This window comes from Carlito syrichta, unplaced genomic scaffold (assembly GCF_000164805.1).
Source record: "Carlito syrichta isolate Samal-C Ts95f unplaced genomic scaffold, Tarsius_syrichta-2.0.1 Scaffold309189, whole genome shotgun sequence".
NCBI classification, from domain to species: Eukaryota; Metazoa; Chordata; class Mammalia; order Primates; family Tarsiidae; genus Carlito; species Carlito syrichta.
The window spans coordinates 268,181-280,380 of NW_007253285.1; the positions used below are offsets into that span (position 1 = coordinate 268,181).

The following is a 12,200-nucleotide window of genomic DNA, read 5'->3' on the forward strand; positions in this document are numbered from 1 at the left end:
CTGCCGTTGGGACGGATGAGTTAGAGACTGGGGTTGGGGCAGACAAAAGGTGAGAAAGACGAGACGGGATCGGGCCATGGCAGCGGGCGAGCCCCGCGGGCTGGAGCGCCTGGGGGTCGCGCCGTGACACGCATGGTGACCCCGGACCGGCGGCTGCGCTGACCTCCGCGAGCTGGAGCCGGGCTCGGCGAACCGGGGACCGCGCTGGAACAATGGACAACTTCTTCCCCGAGGTGAGTGCGCTCCGGCCCCGACCTGGCCTCCGGAGCCCGCGGGGCGGGAGCGATCTGCCCACCGCGCCGCGCGCTCTGGGGCCCCCTCCCCAAGCCCGGGAGGGCGAAGCTTGCCGGGAGTCCCTGGAAGTCACCCCCGCCCCCACCCGGAGTCCGATGAGTAAGCCCAGGCAGGTTCGGTTTTGTCCCGCGCGCCCACTTGGCCCCGGGCTGGAGGAGGGAAGGTGCGCTTGCCTTTTGCGTAGGCGGCTGGTCTCGGGGTGCCCCCTGCACCCCGCGCCAGGTGAGGCGGCGGGCGCCGGGGCTCGGGCCCGGGGAGGTCTGCCTTGCCTGACTGCTCGGGTGCGGGGAGCCCAGTCAAACGTCCCCCTGGGACGCGCCTTTCTCCAGGGAAGGTCGGGTCTGGTATTTCCTTTGCCAAACGTGCCGGCTTCCTGTGCCGGGCTTCAGACGCTTCCAGAGGAGCCGGCTTAATGAAGTGCGAGAAGGAGAGCAGGGGTTCAGTCAGTCACTGTTTTCTGCGCCTGCCGGACCTTCTGCGCTCACCCAGAAGTGTTCTCTTAGGGTCTGGGCTAATTCCCGAGGGTGGGATCAAAACGGTGATGCGTTTGGGCTGGCTGACTGTCCTTGGCAGATTTTGAATTAGGGCAGATTTTGAATTAGAATCGAAAGGAAATTCGTTTGGGGCAAACAGTGTTATTTGAAAAGATGAAACTGATGCCCTCTTTAGGGCCATTAAGGGCGGGACACTGAAACTTAGCTTGAGTGTCTTGTCTTTTTTTCCTGGGATCGAGAGTTACTGTGGTTTCTTGGCGCCCTTTCCTTTCTTGGTTGTGTTTATTTAATAAATTCTGTTTAAGTTTGAGGTTTGAAGTGGCTCAAAGTAAACTGAGTTGACTCGAGAGAGTACGATGTGATTTTCGTTGAAAGCCAGGGAATGTTTTGTGAATCCAGACCAGCCTTGGAATCTTCCAGCAAATCAGCTTGGGGAGGGTTTGCCTCTGTGTTCCCTAGCTTGGTTTATCTGACTTAATTGGATATAATATTTCAAGTCGCTCTGCCTTCTGGAGGCTCACTTACTGTGTTCTCAGACAACTATTTATAATGGCCAAAGTGCTACATATATTCTTGCGTAATAGTAATGTCCAGTTTTTCAAAGTGGTGTCTCACATGTGATACCCACATTGATTGTGGACGGGAGGGTGGAAGGGAATGAATCAATAGTGCATATTTTTCTTTTGCAAAAAAATGAAATGTATCCACGATTGTGGGCGTTTTCTAATCCGAAGACCTTTGCTTTCATGCTTGCCAGAAGGCACCAGAACTTCCAGCGAGAGTTACAGGTTGTCCAACAGCAAAGGACCCCTGGGCTCCAGTGAGTTCCGGTGTTTAATTGCTTTCATCTGTAAGAAAACTGAGCCTTTGCCTCTAGGGCAATAATTCTTAACTTTGTTTTTGTGTCCTGGGCCCCTTAGAAACATCTGATGAAAACACAGAGTTTGTATTTGGGTTGTTGGGGTCCCAGTCGTCCTGAAGCCGGTCTGAGCACCGCAGGGGTCCCCGGCCTCCCCTTGGGGAGAACTCTGCCCCCTAGTGCAAGTGGGAGGAACTTTGGGACACCAAGCCATAGCTGCAGCAAGCTGACCTCACGTTCCCTGGTTGGATTTGAAGTTTCACTCACCTTTCTTTTCTTGCACAATACCTTAGTCCGGTGTTAGGAGACCCGGTTGTGGGGTTTTATTTCAGGGACTGGCATAATATCGCGGTTGGCCGTCTGCGGTCATCCATCCCATTCTCCTCACTTTGTGGACAAAGAATCTTAACCCAAAGATGTTGCCTCTTGCCCAGTGTTGAAGGGCTTGTGAATTCCGGAGCCTTTTTCCTCTGCAGCTGGCGACTTTGATAATTCGGGGAAATTTTCATTTAGTTGTACTTTTAATCTGGTAACGTAGTTGAATTGCAGTATTGGTTTCTAATCAGCTTTTAAATTTCCACCTTTAAACATAATCACTTTGGGGCAATCCCTTCGGGTCCCCTCCCAACGTGGGAGCTTTTCTGTGCGCTCAATAAATCTTGCTTTCCAAAAACAAAAACCAAAAAACACATAATCACATTGAATGGGAAGCAGAGAGCCCCAGAGAAGCTGAATAGTGGTGTATTAATTGGAGACACACGTCTACCGTGGATCCCCCTCTTTCCTGACTCTCTTATGTCTTATCACAGCGCATCTTTTGGTTAAACTGTCCAGGGAAGAAAATGTTATAATGTCCTGTTAGAATAGAAACAGGGAGTGTGAAGAGATACATTGCCAAGGACAGCCGAGTCGGGAAACCTCTTTATCATTGAGTGGAGTCCTGATGTTCTTTGCTGACTTTTCCCATAGTGGTTTAAGGATATTGACTTGTTGCTTGTTGGACAGTTTGAAGGGAATACCAACAATTGGAGAAAACGTCCTGAAATGAGAGGCTACATGTGTGAACTCCGTGCACAAATAGCCAAATAATAAAGAGATGGGAGTGATTTGTGACTCGCCACTCCTACCTAGGGTAGACTGGAGAATCTCAAACTGGGTACCATTGCCAGGTGATTTTTTTTTTTTTTTTGAGTCGAAGCCTCACTCTGTCGTCCAGGCTGGAGTACAGTGGCACACTCACAGCCACCGCAGCCTAGACCTGCTGGGCTCAGGCGATCCTTCCACCTCAGTCTTCCAAGTAACTGGAACTACAGGCACGTGCCACCATGCCCGGCTAATTTTTAAATTTATTGTAGAGCTAAGGTCTTGCCAAGTTGCCCAGGCTGGTCTCGAACCAGTGGACTCAAGGCAATCTTCTCACCTCGGCCTCCCAAATTGCTGGGATTATAGGCATGAGCCACTGCGCCTGGCCCAGATAATTTTTTTCATTGAGGGGGATTGTCCCTGGGAGTTGTAGCACATGGTACAGCATCCCTTCTAGTCACTGGATTCTTTTCCCTCATGCCCTCCTCTCCTGTCGCACCAGTGTGACAGCCCAAAATGTCTGCAGACATTGCCCAGTGAACCAGGAAGCAGAATAATTCCGAGCTGAGACCCACGGAGCTAGAACCCTGGAGCAATTGCCCGGCAGTACTGATTGCTGTATGTTGCAGGCACGGCTTTCTTGTCTGTGCTTGCTTGTTTTGGTGGGATTTTCCCGCCTCCTGGCGGGAGGCCTGGAAGGCTTGGGAGGCTTGTGCCAGTCAGCTGACCACTGCCAACTTCAGAGTATTCTCTAGGCTCTGAGGACCTGAGTGCACCAGACTCCCCTATTTCAGTTGCTTCATGGCCTTCATTAGATTTTTATGACTTCTCTCGAGTTAATTGTGCGTATGCTTTGGGGAAGCATGTTTCTGCAGTATTTCTAAGTAGTAAAAAAGTTGATTTCAGGCAGAAACTAAGATTAGGTATGTGTGTAACGAGAAGCAATTATAACTTAAAAAAGCAAACAGAAAGGGCTCAACCAGCAAAGTGCAAGGCTACTGTGCAAACTTGCTGTTGATGTTTTGAAGTGGACACTGTTTCCATGTCCTCAGGGCCCAGTCCAGCGCCTGGGAGACAAGTATCAAGGGATCTTGACCTTTCTGTTTTCCATTTGAGGCACAGGTGTGGCATAGTGGTTGTGCAAGCGTGAGATAGTTTGAGGAATATTAATGAGACTCGATTGACTTTGATCTTCAGAATATGTGTGTAAAATGTACATAAGTAGGATACGCATACGTACAGATATAGAAAGCAGGCATTCATGTTGAATGCACACATTACTAGTGGAAAAACATTCCAGCTGTGCACACTCTTTCTCACAGCCTGGTTTCCTTTGGATTGGAACAGACCTCAGCTCTAAGGATGTTAAGTGGAAATACCCACCACCTCCACTTAACTTGAGATGGGCCCTTGATTATGGTTGTTACCTGAAGTTGTTCAGATAGCTTTTTCAGCCAGAAATAAAGTTCCCAAGCCGATTTTTCTCCCTATTTTGTAGCGCGTTTTTTTTGTTTGTGATCTGTTGATATTTCTTGTTAGAAAAAATTGGAGATGTTGCTATTTTTGGCACCTCCCCCAGCCCTCCTCAGTGTGTAAGTGGGGATTGCTGAGGACTTCCTTGTGCCACCAAATCCTAAAGGCAACCCCTTTGACAACTGTAAAATCTTATCAGGGCTGGGCGCAATGGCTCACACCTGTAATACCAGTATGTTGGGAGGCTTGAGGTGGGAGGATTGCTTGAGCTCAGGAGTTTGAGATCAGCCTGGGCAACTCATGGCCACCCCTGCACCAACCTGCTGGGTTCTGGTGATCCTTCTGCCTCAGCCTTCCAAGTAGCCGGAACTACAGGTGTGCGTTAACCATGCCCGGCTAATTTTTTGATTTATTGTAGAGACGAGGTCTCACCAAATTGCCAGGGCTGGTCTCGAGCCCGCGGGCTCAGGCAGTCCACTCACCTCGGCCTCCCAAAGCGCTGGGATTACAGGCTGAGCCACTGAGCCCAGCCTAGAACCTTTCTTTATGGGGGGGAAAAAAAAATCAGCCTGGCGTGGTGGCACACACCTGTGGTCCCAGCCACTCAAGAGCCGGAGGCGGAAGGATCACCCAAGTCCAAGAGGTTGAGGCTCCAGTGAGCCGTGATCATGCCACTGCACTCCAGCCTGGGCGACAGAGTGAGACCTTGACTCAAGACAATAAATAAAATGAAAATCTTATCAGGAAGTTAGCAGGGTCCTTCTCCCTTTTCTCACAGTAGAGTTACAGTGCCTTGCCTTTTCTGGATCTTTCAGAAAGATTTTCATTATCAAGTACTTTTTTTTTTTTTTTTGCCCCTGCCATACTGGGGACAGCAAAGCCGGGAAGCAGCTGCAGTAGGACAGTTGCTCTTAGCAGGGAGAGAGGAGCTCCCGGCCAGGGCGGGCAGAGGGTAGACAGCTCCCCACCCCATATCATGTGGCTCCGGCTGTTCTCGAAAACTCAGGCACAAGCCGGTGTGGGCTGGGCCTTCACCGTTTAACTAGAGTGGCGAGTGAGGGAGCAGTGTTTGCCTTTGCTGCTCAGCTGGCTTTAAGTGGGGTCACCTTTGAGGACATGAACCTTGGATGTGCTCTCCTGCTCTTGTGATCGGTGGGATATAGGAGACTTTATTATGAATGGGTTCCAAAACTTTGGAGTCACAGATATGTAACATCTTCATGTCACAAATTTGCAGGGGACTTTCAAGAATGAGCCACCGACCCCATCCTTGCTGCCCCCAGGCCCAGTGAAAAGTACCCTATCTTAGTCCAGAGCCTGACTGCATACTCACTGTCTATGGGCCTGCACTTTTCTGGTCTTTATTCTTTTTTGGTAGAGATGGGATCTCACTATGTTGCCCTGCCTGGTCTCGAACTCCAGGCTTCAAGTGATCGTCCTGCCTTGGCCTCCCAAAGCGCCTGGCCATTCCTGGGCTTTTATCTTCCGGTCTGTAAGTGGGCATCATAGTGTCAACCCTGCGTGGTTATCAGCAGAATTTGAAATTAGATTTACAGAGCACTTGGCATGTAGTATAGGTGAGTAATAACAAAAAGTTCTAGTGACTGTACTTACAAATTCAGAATGAGTGGCCCTTGGTGAACGAAATACCACTTGTGGTGCAGGAAATCTGGACCTTAGAGCTATTGTTGCCAGCACTGGGTCATACGTGTTTTCTCTTTTTCACCTTGCACACGCCTGGCAGATTGTATGTTTCCAGAATTCTGTCTAGAGCGTGATCTTATTGCTTATGCGGTGCGGTGAAGTTTACATTCCTCAGTTTGGTTTTCAAGGCCTTCTGGTCTCCTGCCTCTCCGTTCTTTTCTCCCACATGACTTTACTCTCAAGGATCGATTACCAGGTCTACCCCATCCTGTGGAGAGAGGGTTGGAATAGATCCAATTGTGTGAGCAGTGCTCGCTGCTGATCGGGTGTCCTGCTTGGCTGGCTCCTTTTTGAAACCATCGCTGACGGTCTAGTTCACGGTGGCGCCTCTTCTCTCGTCTGAACCTGGCTCTCTCTCTCTTTCTCTTTTGGGCTTGCTAGGAGGAGTTCACCACTGTTACCTAGAGGCTTAGGTGGGAGGATCACATCACCCCAGTGATGTAAGCCTCAAGAGGTTAAACATCCCATTTATACGTTTATACATTTTGTTTTTGTTTTTTTGAGTCTGGTATTGCTCTGTCACCCAGGCTGAAGTTCAGTGGTGTGAACACAGCGTGCTGCAGCCTCAACCTCCAGGGCTCAGGCGGTCCTTCTGCCTCAGCCTCCTGAGTAGCTGGGTCTACAGGTGCGTGCCACCACGCCCGCCTCATTTTTGGATTTCTTGTAGAAATGAAGTTCACTGTGTTGCTCAGGCTGGTCTTGAGTTCCTGGACTCTAAGCAGTCCCCCCGTCTCAGCCTCTCAAAGTGCTGGGGTTATAGGCATGAGTCACCATGCTGGCCTCATTTATACATTTTATCACCTTGTTTGCCCTGAATGGTGCCCAAGGGTGGGATTCTATTCTTGTATAGCAGTTATTTTCCCCCCAAAGTGGAGATTATTTTATGGCAGGAAGGGAGACACTTATAACTTTTTCCCTTGTTTACGAAGCATTTTACAGTTATTTTGAAGACAGTGATAAATATGGCGGGTGGTTTTTTTTTTTTGAGTTGGAGTCTCACTATTGTCGCCCAGGTGCAGCCTCGACCTGCTGGGCTCAGGCAATCCTTCCGCCTCAGCCTTCCAAATAGTTGGAACTACAGACACTCACTACCACACCCGACTAGTTTTTTTTGAGATTTATTATAGAGACGAGGTCTCACCAAGCTGCCCAGGCTGGTCTCGGACCCCCAGGCTCAGGCAATCCTCTTGCCTTGGCCTCCCAAAGTGCTGTGATTACAGGCTGAACCACCATGCCAGGCTATGGCTGGTGTTTATTGAGTCTAGTTGTCACTTTGCATCCATGGGCTCTGTTTCTGTGGTTTCAACCAACCTCTGATTGAAAATATTCAAGAAAATAATTGTCTGTATTGGGCATGCAGGCTTTTCTCGAGGAATTTGGTATCCTTGGGAGATCCTGGTACCCATTTCCCAGCACATTGCTAAGCACTCTATCTTTAATAGCTCATTTAATGCATTCAACTGTCTTGTGAGTAAGGTGCCAGAATTATATCCACTCCATAGATGAAGAAAGTAAGGCGCCGGAAAGTGAGGTCACTGGCTTAGTGTCACACAGCTAAAAATGACAGCCAGGATTTCAACCCAGACAGAATGTCTCCAGAGTCATGGAGAGTTCTTGAATGTCATGCTCTTTTGGTATCATTTGCCTTAAACTTGCATTACCCCCCCCCCTTATTTTAGTTGGAGTCTCACTCTGTCGCCCAGGCTGGAGTGCAGTGGCACGCTCACGGCCACCCAAGTGTCCACCTATTGGGCTCAGGCGATCCTTTCACCTCAGCCTCTCAAGTAGCTGGAACTACAGGCATGCACTACCACGCTGGCTAATTTTGTGATTTATTGTAGAGACGAGGTCTCACCAAGTTGCTGGGGCTGGTCTCGAACCCATGGGCTCAGGCAATCCACTCGCCTCGGCCACCCAAAGTGCTGGGATTACAGGCTGAGCCTGTATCGCCCTGCCCTGCATCGCCTTTTCTAGGCTCTTTGATGAAGCTCCCTGTGTAGTAGGTGGTTAGTAAATGCTTGTCCTTCTTTCTTTCTTTTATTTATTTATTTTTGAGTTGGAGTCTCACTTTTTTGTCCAGACTGTAGGATAGAGGCACCACCATGACTCACCATAGTGTCAGCCTCTTGGACTCAGGCTATCCTTCTGCCTCAGTCTCCAGAGTAGCTGAGACTATAGACATGCACCACCACAACTGACTAATTTTTTGATTCTTTTTTGTAGACAAGGTCTCACTATGTTGCTCAGGCTGGTCTCGAACTCCTGGGCTCAAGCAATCCTTCCATCTTGGCCTCCCAAAGTGCTGGGATTACAGGCGTGAACCACCACGCCTGGCTCATGAATCTTCTTGTTCCATGAAAGAGTCTGACTGCTTTGTCTTTTACTTGTCCGCTTACTAAAACCCATGGAGCGACCATTGACAGCAGCATATGGAATCATTTTTCCTAGAGCATTCTTTGAATAAAGCATTTTGCTGCCTTGCTAAGAGATCTTCAAAAAATATACCTGCTAGGCCTAAAGTCATTCTAGGATCTCACATCACATGATGTCATGTCGTCTGACTCTGCCAATCACAGGAAAGGTATTTGAGTTCCCGAGGCATGGCTACCACACGTCTGTTGAAATCCAGCCAGAGCAAGGGAATAGCATATGAGAGTTGTCTGCCTAATAGCTCTGCCTTTTACCCAGGCTTCCATATCTGCTCTCCATCTAGAAGCATTTTAAATTGACTGGGCAGGGTGGCTCATGCCTCTAATCCCAGCCTTTTGGGAGGCTGAGGCAGGAGGACTGATTGCTTGAGGCCAGCGTTCAAAACTACCCTAGGCAACATAGCGAGACCTCATCTCTATAAAACAAAAAATTAGCCAGGTGTGGTAGCGTGCCTGTAGTCCCATCTACTCAGGAGGCTGAGGCGGGAGGATTGCTTGAACCCAGGAGGTCGAGCTGTGGTGAGCCATGATCGTGCCACTGCACTCCAGCCTGGGCAACTGAGTGATATCCCAACTCAAAAAAAAAAAACAAAAACCAAACATGGCTATGTTATAAAATGACATATTCATGTTAGAAAAGAAAAGATAGGCAAGGTTAAATTTTTGCACTTTGGCGTAGGGAGAGCTTATCTTGACTGGTAGTGGTTTAAGGGCCAAGACAAAACAGGTTTTAGGGATGTGGGTAGAATGGAGGTTTTTAGTTTGTCTTTTAGCCCACATTGGGTCCCAAGAGTATTTCATCACATTTAAAGATGTCTTTGGTTTGGTTTTTGTTGTTTTAGGGGGTGGGTTTCTGTCAGTAATATGCGAGTCGTATCCACTGACAAGGCATACACTGCCGAGAGAGATGGCTTTAGCTCCTTAAAGAGTCTACACTCATGAGATCTCCTTGGTGTGTTAGCATTCTGTTTAAAAGAAGTTCTTCTGAGACAGTGCAACCTCATTTCTATGACTACCATGAGTACATTTTTGCTTTTATTAGCTTCATAGATACTTCGATGAGGTCACTAGGAATATATTTAGAATTGAGAATGCTCTTGTTTTAGATAAAAAGGTTTTAGTAAACAGACTTATTATGTATTTTTCTCATTATGCATTTCCATGTTATTCTTAAATTCTTTTTTTTCTTTCCTCAGTCCTTCAAAGAATATGTCCTCAGTCTAGAAACTTTAGAAAATGTCAGACATGGCCGGGCTCGGTGGCTCAGCCTGTCATCCCAGCACTTAGGGAGGCCGAGGCGAGTGGATTGCCTGAGCTCGTGGGTTCGAGACCAGCCCAAGCAACTTGGCGAGACCTCGTCTCTACAATAAAACACAAAATTAGCCGGGCATGGTAGTGTGCGCCTATAGTTCCGGCTACTTGGAAGACTGAGGCGGAAAGATCGCAGGAGTTCAGCAGGTCTACACTGGGGTGGCTGTGAGTGTCACTGCACTCCAGCCTGGGCAATGGAGTGAGGCTCCAACTCAAAAAAAAAAAAAAAAAAGAAAATGCCAAACACAAAAGACAGCAAAAGGCTCCCTGAATCTTGCTCTTAACTGTTTTGTGGTCAACGTTTTGGGACTTGTTCTGTGCTCTTATATGTGTGTTTCTGTGAAAACACACCTGGAATGTTTTTTACTTAAGAGCTGATTGAGAAAAGCTTTAAATGTCAAGAAATTTGTAGGCATAAGGATAGCCCCTTTCATTTGTGGGGCTAGGGACAAGTGAACAAATGTAGGTTCCATGTCATGTAGCTAAATATTTAAAAGTTATAACTCAGACTTAAAAATTGGTAAATAATGTCTTCTCTTCTACCTTGCCAAGTACACCTTCATTAGGACAGAGTCAAAAAACATGTCTGAAGCTATGGTTTTTATGGCTGTACATCAGCAAAATATCAAAGATGAATGCATTTAATTACAGTTGCGAGCGTCTGGGTGTTCTATTGATGAGCCATGATGTTTACATGAGTAATAAAGATATATGCTCTATAATATTTTTTCCATAGATCTATTTTTTGTCCATATTTTAGCAATGTCACTAGTTACATGGTTACTTACAGTCAAGATTTTCACAATAATTTATGTTTTATGGACATTAGCACCAGAGAGTAGAACCGTTCTGTTCTTTGATTAATTTCAGTCAAGAGAAGACTAGCTTTGCCGAGGCTAGGTGGTAGTTACTGATGTTGACAACAAAATCCATACAGCAACGTTTAGATTAAAAAATGGATGAAGCCGGGCGTGGTGGCTCAAGCCTGTAATCTCAGCACTTTGGGAGGCCGAGGTGAGAGGATTGCCAGAGTCCACGGGTTTGAGTCCAACCTGGGCAACTTGACAAAACCTCATCTCTGCAATAAATCAAAAAATTAGCTGGGTGTGGTAGCATGTTCCTTTAGTTCCAGCTACTTAGAAGGCTGAGGCGGAAGGATTGCCTGAGCCCAGCAGGTCGACGCTGGGGTGAGTGTGCCACTGGACTTCAGTCTGGGTGATGGAATGAGACTCCAACTAAAAAAAACAAAAAAAATGAGATTGCCTGTGATAGATCATTGGTTGTAAGAAATGCTACTAAAAATATTTTAATTTCACTGTACAGGTTGAGTATCCCTAATTCACAAATCCAAAATTTGCAGTGCTCCAAAATCTGAAACTTATTGATTGTTGAAGTGACACTCTAAAAGGTAATGCTCATTGGAACATTTTGGATTTGGGATTTTCGGATGAGGAAAGGTGAACTGGTATAATGTAAATATTCCAAAACCCGAAACCTTTCTTCTTCCAAGCTCTTTAGAGAAGAGATATTCAACTTATGTCAGTCACTTTCATTTATATTGTGATTTTTCACCATGTCTTAAGCAAGTATTTCTTAATTTTTTAAATATTTATCAGTGCTGTGTGTGTTATAAGGAATACTGAGAACAGAAGTTTATTCACTAAAATCTGTTTTCAGGCTGGGCTTGGTGGCTTAGCCTGTAATCCCAGCACTTTGGGAGACTGAGGTGAGTGGCTTGCCTGAGCCCATGGGTTCAAGACCAGCCAGGGCAACTTGGGGAGACCTCATCTCTACAATAAACTAAAAAAAAAAAAAAAAGCTGGGCATGGTAGCGCACACCTGTAGTTTCGACTGCTTGGAAGGCTGAGGTGGAAGGATCACCAGAGCCCAGCAGGTTGACACTGGGAGGGGCCGTGAGCATGCCACTCACTCCAGCCTGGGCGACGGGGTGAGACTAACTCAAAAAAGAAAAGGAAAAAAGAAAAATCTGTTTTCACAGAAGTCTTGTACCTTAATGCTTATTAGCCAGAAAACAGTCTATATAAAAATATGTTTTGGGGCCAGGCTTGGTGGCTCAGCCTGTAATCCCAACACTTTGGGAGGCCGAGGTGAGTAGATTGCCTGATCCCACGAGTTCGAGACCAGCCCTAGCAACTTGGCAAGACTCATCTCTACAATAAATAAAAAAATTAGCCATCCATGGTAGCGTACGCCTGTAGTTCCAGCTACTTGGAAGGCTGAGGCGGAAGTATCGCTGGAGCCCAGTGGATCGACATTGCACTCCAGCCTGGGCAACGGAGTGAGACTCCAACTCAAAAAAAATGAAATAAAATAAAACATATATATATGTGTGTGTATATATATATATATACATATATATATATACACACACAGATATATGTATATATATGTGTATGTTTTGGAATTATGTCTGTGTCGCTTCTCCTTCCTAGTCATGCAAAGTTTTTTTTCCTGATTTTTAGATACTTTCTTGAAATCTCACTTTTGTTGTATGTTTCAGATGTAGTTGTTTTTGGTTGAGGAAAATTTTCT

General features: G+C 46.8%; 1 protein-coding gene across 1 annotated transcript in view; it reads left to right on the top strand.

Annotated features, from left to right (window-relative positions):
• Positions 1 to 12,200, top strand: part of MYO10 (myosin X) — a 288,302-nt gene continuing 276,102 nt past the window's right edge. The window contains 1 exon segment of the mRNA XM_008066889.1: positions 1 to 233. Within this exon segment, the coding sequence (XP_008065080.1) occupies positions 213 to 233 (21 nt within the window). The 5' untranslated portion in view covers positions 1 to 212.